General features: G+C 45.1%; 1 protein-coding gene across 2 annotated transcripts in view; it reads left to right on the forward strand.

Moving 5' to 3' along the window:
* The window catches only part of fer1l4 (fer-1 like family member 4), a 240,860-nt gene that overhangs the window by 179,677 nt on the left and 38,395 nt on the right, over positions 1-22,788 (forward strand). For both annotated transcript variants that reach the window (XM_078237010.1, XM_078237011.1), the window contains 5 exons: positions 950-1,056; positions 6,059-6,193; positions 8,961-9,071; positions 9,804-9,931; positions 15,502-15,672. In XM_078237010.1, the coding sequence (XP_078093136.1) occupies positions 950-1,056; positions 6,059-6,193; positions 8,961-9,071; positions 9,804-9,931; positions 15,502-15,672 (652 nt within the window). The remainder of the gene's footprint in view (positions 1-949; positions 1,057-6,058; positions 6,194-8,960; positions 9,072-9,803; positions 9,932-15,501; positions 15,673-22,788) is intronic.

The following is a 22,788-nucleotide window of genomic DNA, read 5'->3' on the forward strand; positions in this document are numbered from 1 at the left end:
GAGACTTCTTACTGCCCCTCCCTAACAGCACTGTGGGTGTACCTACACCACAGGATGTCATCATCACACGTGAGAACACCACCCACCAGGTACACGGTACATACTCATGCAACTCGGCCAACATTGTCTACCTGATACGCTGCAGGAAAGGATGTCCCAAGGCATGATACATCAGCGAGACCATGCAGATGCTATGACAACGGATGAACGGACACCGCTTGACAATCACCAGGCTTGAGTGTTCCCTTCCTGTTGGGGACACTTCAGCAGTCACGGGCATTCGGCCTCTGATCTTCGGGTAAGCGGCCTTCAAGACACACGACAACGCAGAATCGCCGAGCAGAAACTGATAGCCAAGTTCCTCACACAGGAGGACAGCCTCAACCGGGATCTTGGGTTCATGTCACACTACGTGTAACGCCCACCATTTTGCCTGGGCTTGCAAAATCCTACTAACTGCCCTGGCTTGAGACAATTCACACTTCTTTAACCTGTGATTATCCCTCTCTCCACTCGCACCATCTGTACCTGTAAAGACTTGATTACCTGAAAAGACTCGCATTCCAACCATTATCCTGCAATTGTGTCTTTGTGTTTGTGAACCCACCTCTCCACTCACCTGATGAAGAAGCAGCGCTCCAAAAGCTCGTGATTTCAAATAAACCTGTTGGATTTTAAATGGTGTTGTGAGACTTCTTACTGCCCCTCCCTAACAGCACTGTGGGTGTACCTACACCACAGGAACTGCAGTGGTTCAGGAAGGCAGCTCACCACCACCTTCTCAAGGATTTCTCCGAGGAAGGAATTGGCTTATCAAATGCAGTGGTTCGATGTTTACAGGAAATTAGAATCCATCAGTATAAAATGCTGGGCACAAATTAATCTGGAATATTACTCTGAGTTTCATTGAGAATAATACATGTCCTCATTCTGTTCTCATTTTTTACAGCTGTTACTCAATTGAACCTGTCAACATTCGATGAGATTGAGGAGGAAGTTAATGGGCCAGGTGAACAGGAGCCCACAACAGCCAAGAAAAGCATTGCATCATTTCGGGTAATTTCAGGTTTTCACCAACACCTCTTTCTCTTTCCCATTGTTAAATTATTAAGAAAGTCCGAACAGACATTTAGAAAATCATGATGCAATCTGACAGAGTCAACATGGTTTTGTGAAAGGAATATTCTGTTTGATAAATGTATTATAACTCTTTAAGAAGCAGGTGAAACGGATTGACAATCTTCAATTATAACATTCCATATTGTATGTGCATCAATCTATCCTGATCAATTGACCAACACTGGATCTTGATGCTCTTTTAAAAACTCCTCACTCTTCTCACATCTCCTTTAGATTTCACCCTTCAGAATATTTCGTTCTTCAGTCTCTCCTCATCCCTGCCTTTAATCTCATTTCTGGGGCACCACACCATGGTACATTGGTACAAGTTGTGCCGAACATATCCCTACCATTTAGGCCAACCTATAACCCTCCATCCTATTAAGTCCCATGTACTCATCCAGGAGTCTCTTAAAAGACCCTATTGAGTTTGCCTCCACCACCACTGATGGCAGCTGATTCCACTCGCCCACCACCCTCTGTGTGAAAAACTTCCCCCTGACATTTCCCCTGTACCTACACCCCAGCACCTTAAACCTGTGTCCTCTCGTAGCAGCCATTTCCACCCTGGGAAAAAGCCTCTGAGAGTCCACCCGATCTATGCCTCTCAACATCTTATATACCTCTATTAGGTCTCCTCTCATCCTACGTCTCTCCAAGGAGAAAAGACCGAGCTCCCTCAGCCTATCCTCATAAGGCATGCCACTCAATCCAGGCAACATCCTTGTAAATCGCCTCTGCACTCTTTCAATCTTTTCCAATCCTTCCTGTAATGAGGCGACCAGAATTGAGCACAGTACTCCAAGTGGGGTCTGACGAGGGTCTTATATAGCTGCAACATTATCCCCGGACTCCTAAACTCAATCCCTCGATTGATAAAGGCCAGCACACCATACGCCCTCTTAACCACCTCCTCCACCTGCGGGGCCAGTTTTAGAGTCTATGGACCCGGACCCCAAGGTCCTTCGATCCTCTACAGTACTAAGAGTCTTTCACTTTATATTGTACTCCTTCATCCCATTTGACCTGCCAAAATGGACCACTACGCATTTATCTGGGTTGAAGTCCATCTGCCACTTCTCCGCCCAGTCTTGCATCCTATCTATGTCCCTCTGTAACTTCTGACATCCCTCCAGACGATCCACAACCCCACCAACCTTCGTGTCATCAGCAAACTTACCAATCCATCCCTCCACTTCCTCATCCAGGTCATTTATGAAAATGACAAACAGCAAGGGTCCCAGAACAGATCCCTGGGGCACACCACTGGTGACCGACCTCCAATTAGAAAAAGACCCATCTATACGCACTCTCTGCCTCCTTTGGGCAAGCCAGTTCTGGATCCACAGGGCAGCAGCACCTTGGATCCCATGCCCTCTCACTTTTTCTGGAAGCCTTGCATGGGGGACCTTATCGAACGCCTTGCTAAAATCCTAATAAACCACATCTACCGCTTTCCCTTCGTCAATGTGTTTAGTCACATTTTTGAAGAACTCCACCAGGCTCGTAAGGCACGATCTGCCTTTGACAAAGCCGTGCTGAGTATTCTTGAGCGTACTAAACCTCTCTAAATGCTCATAAATCTTGTCCCTCAGGATCCTCTCCATCAGCTTACCAACCACTGAGGTTAGACTCACCGGTCGGTAATTTCCTGGGCTATCCCTATTCCCCTTCTTGAAAATAGGAACCACATCCGCAATCCTCTAATCATCCGGCACCTCTCCCGTCTCCATCGACGATGCAAAGATCATCGCCAGAGGCTCTGCAATCTCTTCCCTCGTCTCCCACAGTAACCTGGGGTACATCCCATCCGGACACGGCGACTTATCTATCTTGTTGCCATTCAAAGATTCCAGCACAACCTCTTTCTTAAAGTCCACATACTCAATCTTTTCAGTCCACTGCAAGCCCACAGTACATCCACCCAGGTCCTTCTCCTCTGTGAAAACTGAGGCAAAATACTCATTAAGCACCTCTGCCATTTCTACTGGTTCCGTACTGATTTTCCCACCTTCACCTTTTATAGGCCCTATTCCTTCACGTCTCATCCTTTTACTCTTCACATATTTATAGAACGCCTTAGGGTTTTCCTTAATTCTACTTGCCAAGGCCTTCTCGTGACCCCTTCTGGCTCTCCTAATTTCCTTCTTTAGTCCCTTCCTACAAGCCGTATACTCATCTCGATCCCTATCTTCGCCAAGCTCTCTGAACCTTTTGTATGCTTTCCTTTACTTCTCGACTCGGTCCCGCACAGCTTTCATGCACCATGGTTCCTTCAACCTACCAACTCCTCCCTGTCTGCTCGGAACATTGTCCTGTAGAACCCTAGACAGACAATCCTTGAAAAACTGCCACCTCTCTTCAGTAGATTTCCCCGAGAATACCTGCTTCCAATTTACTCCTCTAATTTGCTGCCTTATGTCTTCATATTTCCCCTTACTCCATAGAAACACTTTCCTAGCTTGCCTGATCCTCTCTTTTGCCAATGCAAGCATAAAGGAGATAGAGTTATGATCGCTATCCCCAAGATGCTCTCCCACTGAGAGATCTGACACCTGTCCAGGTTCATTGGTCAGTATCAGATCAAGTACAGCCTCTCCTCTTGTAGGCTTGTCCACATGCTGTGTCAGGAAACCCTCCTGAACACACCTAACGAACTCTTCCCCATCCAATCCCCTTACCCTAGGGATAGTCCAATCTATGTTTGGGAAATTAAAGTCTCCCATCACAACAACTCTGCTATTATTGCAACTCTCCAGGATCTGTTTCCCTATCTGCTCCTCCACCTCCCTGTCACTATTGGGCGGCCTATAGAAAACTCCCAGCAAAGTGATCAACCCCTTCCAAAGTGATCTGAACTTCCACCCACAGAGACTCTGTAGACAATCCCTCCACAGCATACACCTTCTCTACAGCTGTGACACTATTCCTGATCAGCAGTGCCACTTCACCCCCTCTCTTGCCTCCCTCCCTGTCCTTCCTGAAACATCTGAATCCCGGCACCTGTAGTATCCAGTCCTGTCCCTGAGACATCCAAGTCTCCGTAATGGCCACCACATCACACTTCCAGGCATCGATCCAGACTCTGAGCTCATCCCCTTTATTCACTATACTCCTGGCATTAAAGTAAACACATCTCAATCCTTTGGTCTGAGCTCTCCCCTTCTCTATCCCCCGTCCATCCTCCCTCTTGCACTGTCTGTAACCCTTCTCTGTTTGCGAGCTAACTTCCTCGCTCCCAGTCACCTTGTCTCGATTCCCTCGACACCTCAGTTTATTCATTGGAATTTCATCCCTGAACAGCTCCATCTTTAAAAAGCTTCTTCTTTGAGCCAGCTGTGTTTTCTCCCTTGTATTTTGGTGTCCGCTTACACTGATGGCCGGACACCTGGAAGAGGAAATAAGGGAGGACGATTTTCCGAGGAATGGAAATCATGTCACTTCCTGTGACTGATATTAACGAGTTCAGGATGAAATAAAGGAAATGATGGAGAACTCACATGGCACATGTCTTTCACTTCCTCATACAATCCCTACAATACAGAAGGAGGCCATTCGGCCCATTGAGTTTGTACTGACCACAATCCCACACAGGCCCTGTTCCCGTAACCCCACACATTTTCCCTTCTGATCTCCCTGACACTAGGGTCAATTTAGCATGGCCAATCGACCTAATCCGCACATCTTTGGACTGTGGGAGGAAACTGGAGCACCCGGAGGAAACCCACACAGACATAGGGAGAAAGTGCAAATTCCACACAGGCAGTGACCCAGCTGGGACTCGAACCTAGGTCCCTGGTGCTGTGAGGTAGCAGTGCTAATCACTGTGCCACCATGCCACCTCATCCCGAACCCTTCTTAACCCATGGAAACATTGGATCAGAGGCTGTTTTTGTCGTCGCTCTCTTCTTGCTACTTGACCATCCTTTGCTCTTTCAGAATTTTCTGTTGTTCTGACGACATGTAGAAAGTCAGAATTCAGCAAGGAACATGGAATAGGTGTGATGGCAAACTATTCAATTCAATTTGAATCTTTTGTTGTTTGAGTGAGCTGAGGAACTCTGGGTATCAATCAGACTGTTTGTTTTTTGCAGTTTAAACTATGTCGAGGGCAGTGGGATCAATAAGCTCACTGAGGCCTGTTTGATTCTGCATCAGTTGGACATTTTCTAACGCTCCAAGTGTCTGGGTTCAAAACCAGTCAAGTCATTTTCAGACAGGGTAACCAACCTGAAATTTAGTCTTGAATTTCCTCTCTCCAACCCTGCGGAATCTTTCCAGAACTTTCTGATTTTGTTTCAGATATGCTGCATTAGCTTACCCAAGAATTCTGGTTAGAGGATGCAAATGTGTGGAATTTTGCCACTTTTTGACAAAGTGTCATTTAAGGCGGGAAATGCAGAGATTGGGTATCCTGTTGGCTACATTGGCACCTTTTACCATTCGATTTTTAAACTGTTGGACAAGATCAATATAAGGGACAACTCCCATGAGATAATGCTGGCTGATTGTTGTCTGGGCAATGACCCTCTCCCCACAGGGGTTCTACTCACCTGTGCGCCTTCGGCAGGTTCTGGTTGCCAGGTGTATATCACGGAGAATCTGTTGTGATTCACACACCATTATGAATGGCCAATTGAACTGGAGGGGGTGAGGGGGCGGCTCGAGTAAAGTCCCAATAACAATACTTAAGTGTATCATTAGCGGCTGCGGGCGGAGGGGGGGGGGGGCGGGGAGATCCTGCCAGTATAAAAGTCACTTTGGAACACCCGCTCCATTCTCCGCCCCATCCCTGAAATCAGGAGCAGAAAATCCCGCCTCTGACGATAGCCTTCTGATTGTTAATCTAGTCAATTTAATCAAAGACAGTTTCTATCTAACCAGACTTTCCATCAGTGACTGTATTGAGCTGTAAAGAATTTCTCTGTTTTGTTTGCAGATTTACAACTCTGAGCTAGAAAATGAGTACAATAACTTTGAGGATTGGCTCTATATCTTCCCTTTATACCGAGGTAAAGCCAATGAAAATGAATTCGGAGATCAGTTTGATGATCGGAGCATGGGGAAATACAAGGTCAGCTTGATGTACTGGAGTGTAACTGAATACAGCTGAAGTTTCATCTTTCGCTTTTCTCATCTACATTCTCCTGTTTCGCTTCCCCCTCTCTCCTCTTACCCAGGAGGTTTAGCCAGTGCTGATTGTGTTGATCCAGGGGGAAAGATTGTGTTGATCCAGGGGGAAAGATTGTGTTGATCCAGGGGGAAAGATTGTGTTGATCCAGGGGGAAAGATTGTGTTGATCCAGGGGGAAAGATTGTGTTGATCCAGGGGGAAAGATTGTGTTGATCCAGGGGGAAAGATTGTGTTGATCCAGGGGGAAAGATTGTGTTGATCCAGGGGGAAAGATTGTGTTGATCCAGGGGGAAAGATTGTGTTGATCCAGGGGGAAAGATTGTGTTGATCCAGGGGGAAAGATTGTGTTGATCCAGGGGGAAAGATTGTGTTGATCCAGGGGGAAAGATTGTGTTGATCCAGGGGGAAAGATTGTGTTGATCCAGGGGGAAAGATGGTGTTGATCCAGGGGGAAAGATTGTGTTGATCCAGGGGGAAAGATTGTGTTGATCCAGGGGGAAAGATTGTGTTGATCCAGGGGGAAAGATTGTGTTGATCCAGGGGGAAAGATTGTGTTGATCCAGGGGGAAAGATTGTGTTGATCCAGGGGGAAAGATGGTGTTGATCCAGGGGGAAAGATGGTGTTGATCCAGGGGGAAAGAAGGTGTTGATCCAGGGGGAAAGAAGGTGTTGATCCAGGGGGAAAGAAGCTTCTCAATGATGGTCCATCATCTTCCAATGCTATATTTTTAAAAAGAGGCATTTTATATGGTTAGATGTTTATTGCTCTGGGGCGCGGGTGATTATTGCTCTGGGGCGCGGGTGATTATTGCTCTGGGGCGCGGGTGATTATTGCTCTGGGGGCGCGGGGGATTATTGCTCTGGGGCGCGGGTGATTATTGCTCTGGGGCGCGGGTGATTATTGCTCTGGGGCGCGGGTGATTATTGCTCTGGGGCGCGGGTGATTATTGCTCTGGGGCGCGGGTGATTATTGCTCTGGGGCGCGGGTGATTATTGCTCTGGGGCGCGGGGGATTATTGCTCTGGGGCGCGGGGGATTATTGCTCTGGGGCGCGGGTGATTATTGCTCTGGGGCGCGGGTGATTATTGCTCTGGGGCGCGGGTGATTATTGCTCTGGGGCGTGGGTGATTATTGCTCTGGGGCGTGGGTGATTATTGCTCTGGGGCGTGGGTGATTATTGCTCTGGGGCGTGGGTGATTATTGCTCTGGGGCGCGGGTGATTATTGCTCTGGGGCGTGGGTGATTATTGCTCTGGGGCGTGGGTGATTATTATTCTGGGATGTTGTCCAAACATTGACATTTTCAACAATGTGCTCAGCGGCTCCCTCGTCTGTCCTATTCAGGGACTGCACAATTTGGAATCTATCTGAGTCCCTTTCGGTATTTACTGTATTTGACCATGTTCAAGAGGTGGCCACTAACTGAGGAAACACTGGTGCTTGTTTAATTAGAAGATTCATGTTTGTAATATATGTCCCTGTAACACAAAAGATGATAAAATTTGTAAAATATTAAACTCCAGTTCTAAACCAGGAAATGAAAGAATGCAGTGTTAGTCATAGCATAGAAAGATCAACTTAATGCGAGGTAGGTCCATTCAAAAGTCTAACAGCAGCAGGGAAGAAGCTGTTCTTGAGTCGGTTGGTACGTGACCTCAGACTTTTGTATCTTTTTCCCGACGGATAAAGGTGAAAGAGAGAATGGCCGGGGTGCGTGGGGTCCTTAATTATGCTGGCTGCTTTTCCAAGGCAGCGGGAAGTGTAGACAGAGTCAATGGATGAGTGCTGGTTTGCGTGAAGGACTGGCTTTATTCATGACCCCTTATAGTTTCTTGTGGTCTTGGACAGAGCAGGAGCCATACCAAGCTGTGATACAACCAGAAAGAATGCTCTTGTATGAGGCCTGGCTGTACTCGGCAGACTTGTTGAGTGAGGGACAGAAGCGATCTAGAAAATGGAGGTGTCAGTATGGGAAATACCGCGCCTCCAGCACCTGGCCCTTGTGTTAAAGAGACCTGATTAATTGTTTGAACTGCAATCACTTTAATTGATGGGCAGGAGAAAACTGTACCGGACACTTGCTGGAAATCACATGGGAAAGAGAAGAATCTTAGTGAACTTGCTGGGGAAAGGGTGCTCCCCTAACTGATCCCTCTCTCTCTCGACTTTACCTAAAATTGTGTGTTGCTATCAGCCTGTAGCCAGACAACCCTGAGCTGAGTGTAACTGGTCTGCATTCGGACCTGCAAAGCTGAGACCAGTTCATGAGAACTCCCTGACATCCGCCGAGGAATTCCCGATCGACAGCTTTGAGATTCTGCAAACTTTATCCTTTGTTTAATAATATTCATCCTCTAAAGCCCACAAGAGATTGTTTTGTCCTTTGTTTGTCTGTGTGTGTGTGTGCGAAATTCTTCAGGAAAATAGATATTCATGCTTCTCGATTTAAACTGTGTGTTAACCAATACTTGCAACTTGTTAAAAGGAGTTTGGTTTCTAATAAAGAATTGTTCTGAGTTTATTGAAATAAGCCTGGTTCAAGACTCCAATATGTTGGATACCAGGAGAGAAGGTGAATAATTGGCCATTTTTATGAGGAAATTTGAACTTTTAAATTGAGGGTATAAGTTGTGGAATGTTGGGGCTGGGGAATATGCACCACTGTTCCCATTCTGGTCCTAACATTAGTTGCTCTTCTCCTTTGCGCAGGGTTCCTTCCGAATCTATCCGAATGAGGAAGCAGAAGCTGATTTTAAGATCTTACAGGGGATCCCGAAGAATAGACCAATCAAAGTCCTTGTCAGAGTTTATGTGGTGAAAGTGAGTACACTTCTCACAAAACAATGCAAACATTCACTAGCACAATGTTGCGATCATGGAGCAAAATGAAATCCTTTTAATCTATTTCTGGACAGATTTAATCTTCCAAAAAAAGCCTGAAGTAACAAGGAGTGGAATTTGGTGGGAGGGTATCATTTATTTGGGTGATGGCTGGAGACCCCGCTGCCTTCCTGACCTCACCCTGATGAAGGCCTGTGGACAGCTTCTTGCCCACCCTAGGGAGAGTTAATGCCCAATTAGGGGTCTTGCCCCACTACCACTGGTGTTGACCTAGCAATGAATGGGGGCCCCTGCATTGCCATGCCGGTAGCCCATAAAGTAAACCTTGTCAGGGTTGCTGGCTGTTCACCCATGCGGGGAGCCCCTTATTCAGAGAGGTGGGGGGGAGAGCACTGCCTTGCTGCCTCACCCCCTCCCCCCCTTCTCCGATGATGCTATCCCACCTTCACTCATCTGTGGCCACTTAACCACCTTATTTCCTGGTCTGAGGTGGAAATGGTCATTTCAGGAGCCAGAAAGCCAGGGCTTTCTGGGACCAGAGTCTGAAAATCAAATGATAAGGACAGGATGAAACCCTGTCAGCCCTTTCCTGTGATACAATACCCGCTCAGCACCCAGCCTGAGAAATGCCCCATTCCTGGGCACAGAAGTAAAACAAAAATTGTCGTATGAGTATTTTTGTCAAATTTCTATGAATTTCTCTTCTCCAAGGCAACTAACCTTGCTCCCACTGACCCAAATGGAAAGTCCGACCCCTACATTGTGGTTAAAGTTGGTGAACAAGTACAGGACAGTAAGGATCGCTACATCCCCAAACAGCTGAATCCGGTCTTTGGAGAGTGAGTATTTAATGCAGGTTTGTAGTTATGAAAATGCTGCAGCAAAATAAAATATTTTTGTTCATAATTTTGTTTGTTTTCTGTTATTTTTAATAATCGTTCACTTCAGGAACAGCCTCAAAGTGGCTTCTGTCACTGACTGCATGAGAATGGTAAAATACAGTAAGAGTTTTAACAACACCAGGTTAAAGTCCAACAGGTTTATTTGGTAGCTAATGGTATTTGCTACCAAATAAACCTGTTGGACTTTAACCTGTTGTTAAAACTCTTACTGTGTTCACCCCAGTCCAACGTCGGCATCTCCACATCAAGGTAAAATACACCAGGGTTATATTAATATATAGCAATAGTTATTGACTGACAACATAAATCTATTCAGAATAACTCTTCACAAACACAGACAGCTGTTAAAGTATCTCGATCCATCGACCTGGTGTCCTAGAGTCTTGTGGCTTCTCAAAAGAAGAAATATATTTGAAAGTTTTTGAGTTTAATGCTTGAGTTTATTGATGTCTCAGAAGCAGCTCCAGAGATAGACAGATATCTGATTGTGGTAAAGAGAAGCCAGTTACCTGAGAATTAGCCTGAAGAGAAAACTGTTCAAGAAAAGTCCACATGATTAATTTGAGATCAATTTGATGAAGGTCAAACTGCATAAAAGGAGGAAGAGGGTAGCTAAGGGAAGGTTGGTCCACTCGAGGACAGGGGAGGGAGTGTGTGTGTGGAGCCAGATGAGGTGGGTGAGGTCCTTAACGAGTACTTTGCATCAGTATTCACAAAGGAGAAGGATGTGGCGGATGGTGAGTGTAAAAAGGAGAATGTTGACATTCTAGGAAATGTTGAGATAAAAAGGGAGGAGGTATTGGAGGTTTTGAAAAACATTAAGGTGGACAAGTCCACAGGGCCAGATAAGTCTATCCCAGAATACTGAGAGGGGCGAGGGAAAAAATTGCTGAGGCCTTGGCCAAAATCTTTGTATCCTCTTTAGTCACAGGTGAGGTACCAGAGGATTAGAGAGAGCTAACATTGTTCAAAGAACAAAGAACATTGTTCTTTGGAAAACTGGGCAGAGAAATGGCAGATGGAATTTAATCCGGACAAATGTGAGGTGATGCATTTTGGGAGATCCAATTCAGGTGGGAACTATAAAATAAATGTCTGAACAATCAGGAGCATAGACACACAGAGAGATCTGGGAGTACAGAGAGATCTGGGAGTACAGAGAGATCTGGGAGTACAGAGAGATCTGGGAGTACAGAGAGATCTGGGAGTACAGAGAGATCTGGGAGTACAGAGAGATCTGGGAGTACAGAGAGATCTGGGAGTACAGGTCCATAGATCCTTAAAAGTGGCAACACAGGTGGAAAAGATGGTAAAGAAAGCATAAGGCATGCTTGCCTTCATCAGATGGGGCATCGAGTATAAAAGTTGGCAAATTATGTTACAGTTATATAAACATTGGTTAGGCTACATTTGGAATACTGTGTCCAATTTTGGTCACCGCACTACCAGAAGGACGTGGAGGCTTTGGAGAGAGTACATACAGAAAAGGTTTACCGGGATGCTGCCTGGTATTAGCTATGAGGAGAGATTGAATAAACTGGGATTGTTCTCCCTGGAAAGACGGAGGCTGAGGGGCGACCAGATAGAAGTTTATAAAATTATGAGAGGTATGGATAGGGTGAACAGATGGAAGCTTTTTCCCAGAGGCAGAAATGACAATTACAAAGGGGCACAAGCTCAAGTTAAGCAGGGAAATGTTCAGTAGAGATGTGCGGAGAAAGTTTTTTTTTTACACAGAGGGTGGTGGGGGCCTGGAATGCGCTGCCAAGTGAGGGGGTTGAGGCAGTTACATTCGCCACATTTAAGACTTATCTTGTTAGGCATATGAACAAACGGGAAATCGAGAGATAAGCGGTTGGTCTAGATAGGACAACGTGATCGGCGCAAACTTGGAGATCCGAAGGGCCTCTTCCTGTGAACAAAGAACAAAGAAAAGTACAGCACAGGAACAGGCCCTTCGGCCCTCCAAGCCTGCACCGACCATGCTGCCCGACTGAACTAAAACCCCCTACCCTTCTGGGGACCATATCCCTCTATTCCCATCCTATTCATATATTTGTCAAGACGCCCCTTAAAAGTCACTATCATATCTGCTTCCACTACCTCCCCCAGCAGCGAGTTCCAGGCACCCACCACCCTCTGTATAAAAAAACCTGCCTCGTACATCTCCTTTAAACCTTGCCCCTCGCACCTTAAACCTGTGCCCCCTAGTAATTGATTTTTCCACCCTGGGAAAAAGCTTCCGACTATCCACTCTGTCCATGCCTCTCATAATCTTGTAGACTTCTTTCAGGTCGCCCCTCAACCTCCGTCGGTCCAGTGAGAACAAACCAAGTTTCTCCAACCTCTCCTCATAGCTAATGCCCTCCATACCAGGGAACATTCTGGTAAATCTTTTCTGTACCCTCTCCAAAGCCTCCACATCCTTCTGGTAGTGTGACGACCAGAATTGAACACTATATTCCAAGTGCGGCCTAACTAAGGTTCTATAAAGCTGCAACATGACTTGCCAATTTTAAATTCAATGCCCCGGCCGATGAAGGTAAGCATGCCATATGCCTCCTTGACTACCTTCTCCACCTGCGTTGCCCCTGTGCTGTACTGTTCTTTGTTCTTAACACATAGCATAGCCCACCAAGTCTGTGCCGACACCGATGCCTCTTTAATATTTTCTTGCCTCTGCGTGGTCCAATTCCCTCTATTCCCTGCCTATTCATGTATCTATCCAGATGCCTCTTGAATGTTGTTACAGAATCTGCTTCCACCACCTCCTCCGGCAGCACATTTCAGGCAACATCCTGGTAAATCTCTTCTGCACCCTTTCCAATGCATCAACATCCTTCCAGTAGTGTGGCGATCAGAATTGTACACAATACTCCAAATGCGGCCTAACCAAAGTCTTATACAGCTGCAACATGATTTTCCAATTCCTGTATTCAACTGATGAAGGCCAGCATGCCATACACCTTCTTAACCACCTTGTCCACCTGAGTTGCCACCTTCAGGGAACTGTGGATGTGCATGCCTAGATCCCTCTGTATGCTAGTGTTTCTAAGGACTCTAAGGGTTGTGGAAGATGTTCAAAGGTGAAATGGGGAGGGTACAGGCCCAACATGTTCCCTCTAGGGTAATAGGAAGGTGTAACAAACCCAGAGAACCATGGATGATCAGAGACATTGAGGATACAATGAGAAGGAAAAGAGAGGCTTTTAACAAGTATAAAGGGAGTAAGTCTGCGGAGGTATTAGTGGAACACAGAAAGTGCAGGATGGAGTTTAAGAAATCAATTAGGAGAGCAGAGAGGCTATGAGAAAGCTCTGGCTGGTAAAAGTAGGGAAAATCCTAAGATATTCTATAAGTATATCAATGGGAAGAGGATAACCAGGGAAAGAGTCGGGCCCATTAGGGACCAAGGGGGAGATCTGTGGGTGGAGGCAGAGGACATTGGTTGGGCATTAAATGAATATTTCACACCTGTCTTCACCCACGCGAATGAGGAGGTCGTTATGGAACTCTGAGAGAGACTGAGGTTCTAGAGCAAATTGCTGTAGGGAGTGACAAGGTATTGGAGGTATTGGTGGGCTTGAACGTGGACAAATCTCCAGGTCTGGATGAATTGTGTCCCAGGCTGTTGTGGGAGGCGAGGGAGGAGATTGCAGGGATTCTGACCCAAATTTTTTATTCCCCTCTGGCCACCAAATTACAGACCTGTGAGTCTTACATCAGTGGTGGGGAAATTAGTGGAGAAGATTCTTAGGGACAGGATGTACTCACATCTGGAAGAGAACAGGCTTAGTAATTGGCAGCATGGTTTTGTGAAGGGAAGGTTGTGTCTCACAAACATGATTGAGTTCTTTGAGGAAGTGACAAGAAAAATTGACCAGGGCGGGGCAGTGGATGTTGTATACATGGACTTTAGTAAAGCCTTTGATAAGGTTCCTCATGGCAGGCTGATACAGAAAGTGAAGTCATATGGGATCCGAGGTGAGCTGGTAGGATGGATACAAAACTGGTTTGGGCATAGAAAGCAGAGTAGCAGTGGAAAGGTCCTTTTTTAACTGGAGGTCTGTGACAAGCGGTGTTCCACAAGTATGAGGGCTAAGGCTTCTGTTTGTAATATATATAAATGATTTGGAGGAAAACGTAAATTAGTAAATTTGCAGATGATACAAAAATTGGGGGAGTAGCGCATAGTGAGGAGGATTGTCAGAGGATACAGCAGGATATAAATCGGCTGGACACCTGGGCTGAAAGATGGCAGATGGAACTTAACCCGGACAAATGTGAGGTGATGCAATTTGGAAGGTCTACTGCAGAAGGAAAGTATACAGTAAAGGATAGAGCCCTTAGAAATATTAGCATACAGAGGGATATAGGTGTGCAGATCCACCGTTTCCTGAAGATGACAACTCAGGTGGATAAGGTGATCAAGAAGGCGTATGGCATGCTGGCCTTCAGTGATAGGGGCATAGAGCATAGGAATTGGAACATCATGTTGCAGCTATATAAGACTCTGGTTAGACTGCATTTGGAGTATTGGAAGGATGTTGATGCATTGGAAAGGGTGCAGAAGAGATTTACCAGGATGTTGCCTGGTTTGGAGGATATGGACTATGAAGAAAGGTTGAACAAACTTGGATTGTTTTCGTTGGAGCGTCAGAGGATGAGGTGGGACCTGTTAGAGGTTTACAAGATTATGTCAGGCTTGGATAGAGTGAATAATCAGAGTCTTTTTTCTCAGGGTCAAAGGGTCAATTACTTGGGGGCATAGGTTGAAAATGAGGGGGAAAGTTTAAAAGAGATGTAAAGGGCAAGTTTTTCACACACAGGGTGGTGAATGCCTGAAACCTGCTGCCGGAGGAGGTGGTGGGAGCAGATTCTATAACAACATTCAAGAGGCATCTGGATAGACACACAAATAGGCATGGAATAGAGGGATATGGACCATGTAGAGGCAAGAAAATATTAGATTAGAGAGACAGAGGAGAGACATTAGACCTCTCCTCTGATCCCATGTGACTTCACCTTTCGTATCAGTTTACCATGAGGTACCTTGTCAAAGGCTTTACTGAAGCCCATGTATACAACATCCACTACCTTTCCCCATCTATCATTTTCGTCACTTCCTTGAAAAACTTGATCAAGTTAGTGAGGTATGACCTCCCCTTCATAAAACCATGTTGTTTATCACTAATAAGTAAACTGGTTGCCAGATGTGAGTAAATCCTGTCCCTAAGAATCTTTTCCAACAATTTCCAATATTGTTCTTTGTTCTTGTAAAGGAACAAAGTTCTTGCCAGGAAGTATATTTTTGAATGAAGTTAAAATAGATTGTATTTTATATTTTTAAAGATATTCATGGACTCTCTGGTTCCACTCGTACATACGCAGTCAGTTTGATACAACAAGTAATTGCAAATACTTTAACTTTGAATTCCTTCATTACAATGTGTCTGAAATCTTTAATTACTTTAATTAACAAGTATATTGTTCTGAAATGTTCTCAGAGTGTTTGAAATGACCGTTGCATTTCCAATGGAGACAGAGCTCACCGTTTCAATATTTGATCACGATATGGTTGGAAAGGATGATCTGATTGGAGAAACGAAACTTGATCTGGAGAATCGATACTACAGTAAACATCGAGCTCAGTGTGGACTGCCGGCACAATATGACGTGTAAGTACATCTAGAGAATGAGCACATCAACCTTCCAACATAAATCCGTGAGATAAATCAGAACCCTGCATCAGTGTCTGAACTGGGGAGACATTAACCAGCAGCACAATTCCCTTCCCAGAAAACGATTTCATTAAATTTTAACACAATAGTGAGAAAATTGCATAATAATTTGTTGCTTTCATTCAGACGCCACAGTTTTCCGTTCACCCTGCCCTGAGCACAGTGATGGGCAACCTCGGCTAGTGAGTGGGCTGCATGAGGGGCCCTCCTCCAACTCAATAGGCTGTAAGATTGAAATCAGGCTTGTTCACTCACCATGACCCCATCGATAAGATTAAATACATTTAATACATGCTGAATATTTCATAAGTTATAGAAGATGCTTCATTATATATATATTTATAGAACTGTCAGAACTTTAAATATTAAAAATAAAATATATGTTTACACTTACTTATCTCGTGGATATATCAACCCCTGACTTTTGGCTCAAGAATCTTTAATTTTTCATGTAGCATTTGCTGGTTTTGGGAGCAGGGTTGGTAGAACAGTCTAGTCAGCCTTTTTCACAATTGTTCTTTTTTTATTTGAAGCAAAGAGTCTGGATCAGTCGTTCCTGCTGAATTCCGAACCTTGGCCACAAACATTGCAACAGTGTCATTATCAGCAGTTCCCAAGATTTTAACCCCTGAACAGTATTGCTGTGAGGCAGAGGCAAAGCCTGGCTTTTTGCCTAAATATTTGGTCTCAAAATCTTGTCTTTCACATGGATATGATATTTAATGCTGGATGAGGAACATCCAAAGAGTGTTTATTCACAGCCAATGAGAGGTTTTAGTCACAAGGTTAGGGCTGGAGAAGTTGGGGTTGTTCTCTGAGGACCAAAGGAGATTGAGGTGTAATTTGAAAGAGATGTACAAGATTGTAACAGGTTTAGGTAATATGTAACAGCACAGAGGGGTTTGGGGTCCTTGTGCATGGATTACAGAAAGCTAGCATGCAAGTTCAGCAGGTAATGGGGAAGGCAAATGGAATATTGGCCTTTATTTCAAAGAGAATGGAGTATAAAAGTAAGGAAGTCTTGAAAAAACTATACAAGGCACGAGTTAGACCACATTTGGAATACTGTAAACAGTTTTGGTCCCCTTATCCAAGGAAATATACTGGCAGAGGAAGAAGCCCAGAGAATGTTCACCAGGTTGATCCTGGGTACAGGGGGATTTTCTTCTGAGGAGAGGTTGAGTAGGTTGGGCCAGTACTCATTGGAGTTTAGAAGAATGAGAGATGACCTTATTGAGACAGAGGATTCTCAGGAGGCTTGTCAGGGTAAATGCAGAGAGGTTGTTTCCCCTTGTGGGAGAGTCTAAGACCAGAGAGTATAATCTCAGAGTAAGGGGGGTCACCCATTGAATACAGAGATGAGGAGATAGTTTTAGTGAGGAGCTGAAGGGAATCAGCATTAGTAGAGAAATGGTTTTGGGGAAATTGATGGGATTGAAGGTGGATAAATCTCCAGGTCCTGATAATCTTCATCCCAGAGTAAAATTGGCCCTGGAAATAGTAGATCCGTTGGTGGTTATTTTCCAAAGTTCTTTGGACTCTGGAATAGTTCCTACAGATTGGAGAATAGATAATGTAAGCCCGCTATTCATAAAGGGAGGTAGAGAGAAAACAGGGAACTATAGAATCAGAGAGTCATAGAGGTTTACAGCATAGAAACAGGCCCTTCGGACCAACCTGTCCATGCCGCCCTTTTTTTTTAAAACCCCTAAGCTAATCCCAATTGCCCGCATTTGGCCCATATCCCTCTATACCCATGTAACTTTCTAAATGCTTTTTAAAAGATAAAATTGTACCCGCCTCGACTACTACCTCTGGCAGCTTGTTCCAGACACTCACCACCCTCTGTGTGAAAAAATTGCCCCTTTGGACACTTTTGTATCTCTCCCCTCTCGCCTTAAACCTATGCCCTCTACTTTTAGACTCCCCTACCTTTGGGAAAAGATATTGACTATCTACCTTGTCTATGCCCCTCATTATTTTATAGACCTCTATAAGGTCACCCCTCAGCCTCCTACGCTCCAGAGAGAAAAGTCCCAGTCTATCCAGCCTCTCCTCATAACTCAATCCATCAAGTCCCGGTAGCATCCTAGTAAATCTTTCCTGCACTCTTTCTAGTTTAATAATATCCTTTCTATAATAGGGTGACCAGAATTGCACACAGTATTCCAAGTGTGGCCTTACCAATGTCTTGTACAACTTCAACAAGACATCCCAACTCCTGTATTCAATGTTCTGACTGATGAAACCAAGCATGCTGAATGCCTTCTTCACCACTCTGTCCACCTGTGACTCCACTTTCAAGGAGCTATGAACATGTACCCCTAGATCTCTTTGTTCTGTAACTCTCCCCAACGCCCTACCATTAACTGAGTAAGTCCTGCCCTGGTTCAATCTACCAAAATGCATCACCTCGCATTTGTCTAAATTAAACTCCATCTGCCATTCGTCAGCCCACTGGCCCAATTGATCAAGATCCCATTGCAATTGGAGATAACTTTCTTCACTGTCCACTATGCCAACAATCTTGACCAGTGAGCCTAACATCAGTACCGGGGAAGTTGCTAGAGTCCAATATCAAGCATTTCATAGCTCGGCATTTGGAAGGCAGTGGTATAATCAGACAAAGTCAGCATGGATTTACCAAAGGGAAATCACGCTTGACAAATCTATTGGAATTCTTTGAGGATGTAACTAGTAGAGTTGACCAAGGAGAACCAGTGCATGTGGTTTATTTAGACTTTCAGACAACCATTGACAAGGTCTCAGATGACAGACTACTATGTAAAGTTAATGCGCATGGAATTGTGGATAGTGTTTTGGGATGAATAGAAAGCTGATTAGCAGTTAGGAAGCAAAGAGTTGGCATAAATGGGTCTTTTTCCAATTGACTATTGGAGTTCCGCAGGGATCTGTGCTAGGACCCCAACTATTCACATTATGTATTAATGATTTGGAAAAGTGAACTAAAGTAAAGTTTATTTATTAGTCACAAGTAAGGCTTACATTAACACTGCAATGAAGTTACTGTGAAATTCCCCTAATCGCCACAATCCGGCACCTGTTTGGGTCAATACACCTAACCAGCACGTCTTTCAGAATGTGGGAGGAAATTGGAGCATCCGAAGGAAATCCACGCAGACACGGGGAGAATGTGCAAACTCCACATAGACAGTGACCCAAGCTGGGAATCGAACCTGGGTCCCTGGTGCTGTGAAGCAGCAGTGCTAACCACTGTGCTACCGTGCCGCCCCAACTAAATGTACAATCTCCAAGTTTGCAGATGATACAAAGTTGGGTGGGAGGGTGAGCTGTGAGGAGGATGCAGAGATGCTTCAGCATGATTTAGACAGGCTGAGTGAGTGGACACATGCATGGCAGATGTCGTATGTGGATAGATGTTCAGTAGCAATAACAGGAAGGCAGATTATTATTTGAATTGGTGTAAGTTGAGAGAGATAAATACTCAACGAGACCTTGGAATCCTCGTGCATCAGTCGCTGAAAGTAAGCGCGCAGGTACAGCAGGCAGTGAAAAAGGCAAATGGAATGTTGGCCTTCATAGCGAGAGGATTTGTGTATAAGAAAAAGGAAAGGTTCATTATCATGTCATGTGAATAGCTTTTTGGCATCTTATAGGAACACTACTCATGCAACTACTCAATGTTCACACACATAACTGCTCTTAAAGATAAAGCTGAGAACTACATTTGATTTATTATTACCTCCAGAAACTTCAGAGATAGTAGAGCATCAACAACAATCTCAAGTTGCTAGAGAAGAAGTGGAGGCAAAACAACACTCATTTCAAGAGGAGATCGAGTGTTAGCGAGTAATTCTGCCACGAGTGAGAATTGGGTACCAGCCATAGTTTTAACAAAAACCGATCCAATTTCTTACACAGTTCAAACTGAAGATGAACTAATTTGGCGACGCCACGCTGACTAATTGTTGTCATCTTGAAATGATTTCTCCAAATCATCTTCAGAAGGACTTTAGTAAGGAGTTTGACAAGGCCCCACATGGCAGACTGGTACAAAAACTAAAATCAGATGGGATTCAGGGTGGGCTGGCTGGATGGATACAGAACTGGCTCGGTTATAGAAGGCATAGAGGAGCAGTGGAAGGGTGTTTTACAGAATGGAGATCTGTAGCTAGTGGTGTTCCGCAGGGATCAGTGCTGGGACCTGTTTTTTGTAGTATATATAAATGGTCTGGAGGTATATGTGGGGGCTCTGATTAGTAAGTTTGCGGATGACACGAAGATTGGTGGAGTTGCTGATAGTACTGAGGATTGTCAGAAGATACAACAGGAATAGCAGATGGAGTTTCATCCGGACAAAGGTGAGGTGATGTATTTTGGAGGATCAAATTTAGGTGTGAATTATACTGTAAACGGCAGAACCCTCAGGAACATTAACATACAGAGGGATCTGGGCGTGCAGGTCCACAGCTCCCTAAAAGTGGCAACACATGCGGCCAAGGTGATTAAGAAGGCATATGGCATGCTTGCCTTCATCAGTCCGGACATTGAGTACAAGAGTTGGGAAATCATGTTGCAGCTATATAAAACCTTGGTCAGGCCGCATTTGGAGTATTGCGTGCAGTTCTGGTCACCACACTACCAGAAGGATGTGGAAGCTTTGGAGAGAGTGCAAAGGTGGTTCACCAGGATGTTGCCTGGTCTCAAGGGTGTTGGTTATGAGGAGAAGTTGAATAAACTAGGATTGTTTTCACTGGAAAGACGGAGGCTGAGGGGAGACCTGATAGCGGTCTACAAAATTATGAGAGGCACAGACAGCGTGGATAGTCAGAGACTTTTTCCCCAGGGTGAAGGTGTCAATTACAAGGGGCACATGTTCAAAGTGTGAGGGGAGAAAGTTTAGGGGAGAAAGTTTAAGGGAGATGTGCAGGGGGAGTTTTTCACACAGACTGGTGGGTGCCTGGAACGTGCTGCCAGAGGAGGTGGTGGAAGCAGGCACATTAACAACATTTAAGAGGTATTTGGATGGGGACATGAATAGGGAGAGATAGAGGTATATGGACCGAGAAAGGGCAGAAGGTTTTTTTTTAGTTAGGACATCATGATCGGCATGGGCTTGGAGGGCCGAAGGGCCTGTTCCTGTGCTGTATCGTTCTTTGTTCTTTGTTGTATGATACTGCGTCTAGAGTATTATTGATCCTATGTATGACATCATAGTAATTTGTAGTCATGACCAAAGAAGTAAAGGGGGGGGGGGAGGGATATTATATATTTAAGTGGTTGCATGATTGCTTTAAGAGCTGATCACATGATTTAATGGTGATGTCATTGGGGTGTTTCACAGGCTGCTGTTTAGTTTCAGTTTCTGCTCTGTAAAGGTAACAGCTCCTACAATAGAAATGCTGTTTGCTTGAATTTACATGTGGAGACCATATCTTTTTCTTCATTACCCACAACCCCTAACATAGTAAGGGCATTGTAGAAACTTAGCTAATTAAATTAAAATGTCATTCGGGGGGGTGATCCTCCTGTTGGGGCCCCCCCAACCCCTCCAGCAGGGGCCACCCCAACCCCCCCCATCCCTGCAGGGCCCATCCCCCGCCCGCCCCCCCACCCCCCACAGGGCCCACCCCCTCCCCTCCCCCTCCCCCTCCATGCAGGGCCCACCAATCACTAAAGACCTGAAACTTGCTGATGGAAGCTGTGTTCTCCCTCTCCAGGACTGTGAAGGTAGCTGTGATTGAGGGGCAAACAGTCAGGTGAAATTATCCCATTGACTGCCCGCTGCCTACACCTGTTAATGGATACCTTAGCCCTGAATGTGCCTCTTTCTACTCTTTTGAGTAAGGCTATAAAACAAATTAATTATACAAATTGAATTATTACCCTTACATATTGATGCTTAGGGTGGCACGGTGGCACAGTGGTTAGCACTGCTGCCTCACAGCACCAGTATCCCAGGTTCAATTCCAGCCTCAGGTCACTGTCTGTGTGGAGTTGCACATTCTGCCTGTGTCTGCATGGGTTTCCTCCTGGTGCTCCGGTTTCCTCCCACATAGAATCATAGAAACCCTACAGTGCAGAAAGAGGCCATTTGGCCCATCGGGTCTGCACCGACCACAATCCCACCCAGGCCCTCCCCCCATATCCCTACATATTTACCCGCTAATCCCTCTAACCTACGCATCTCAGGACTCTAAGGGGCAATTTTTAGCATGGCCAATCAACCTAACCCGCACATCTTTGGACTGTGGGAGGAAACTGGAGCACCCGAGGAAACCCACGCAGACATGAGGAGAATGTGCAAACTCCACACAGACAGTGACCCAAGCCGGGAATCGAACCCAGGTCCCTGGAGCTGTGAAGCAGCAGTGCGAACCACTGTGCTACCGTGCCGCCCTTTCCAAAGATGTATGGGTTAGGTTGATTGCAGTAAGAAGTTTAACAACACCAGGTTAAAGTCCAACAGGTTTATTTGGTAGCAAAAGCCACACAAGCTTTCGAGGCTCTGAGCCCCTTCTTCAGGTGAGTGGGAATTCTGTTCACAAACAGAACTTATAAAGACACAGACTCAATTTACATGAATAATGGTTGGAATGCGAATACTTACAACTAATCCAGTCTTTAAGAAACAAAACAATGGGAGTGGAGAGAGCATCAAGACAGGCTAAAAAGATGTGTATTGTCTCCAGACAAGACAGCCAGTGAGTTTCAGCAGAGTTTCACTGGCTGTCTTGTCTGGAGACAATACACATCTTTTTAGCCTGTCTTGATGCTCTCTCCACTCCCATTGTTTTGTTTCTTAAAGACTGGATTAGTTGTAAGTATTCGCATTCCAACCATTATTCATGTAAATTGAGTCTGTGTCTTTATAAGTTCTGTTTGTGAACAGAATTCCCACTCACCTGAAGAAGGGGCTTGGAGCTCCGAAAGCTTGTGTGGCTTTTGCTACCAAATAAACCTGTTGGACTTTAACCTGGTGTTGTTAAACTTCTTACTGTGTTTACCCCAGTCCAACGCCGGCATCTCCACATCATTAGGTTGATTGGCCATGGTAAATTGACCTTAGTG

This window comes from Mustelus asterias, chromosome 20 (genome assembly GCF_964213995.1).
Source record: "Mustelus asterias chromosome 20, sMusAst1.hap1.1, whole genome shotgun sequence".
NCBI classification, from domain to species: Eukaryota; Metazoa; Chordata; class Chondrichthyes; order Carcharhiniformes; family Triakidae; genus Mustelus; species Mustelus asterias.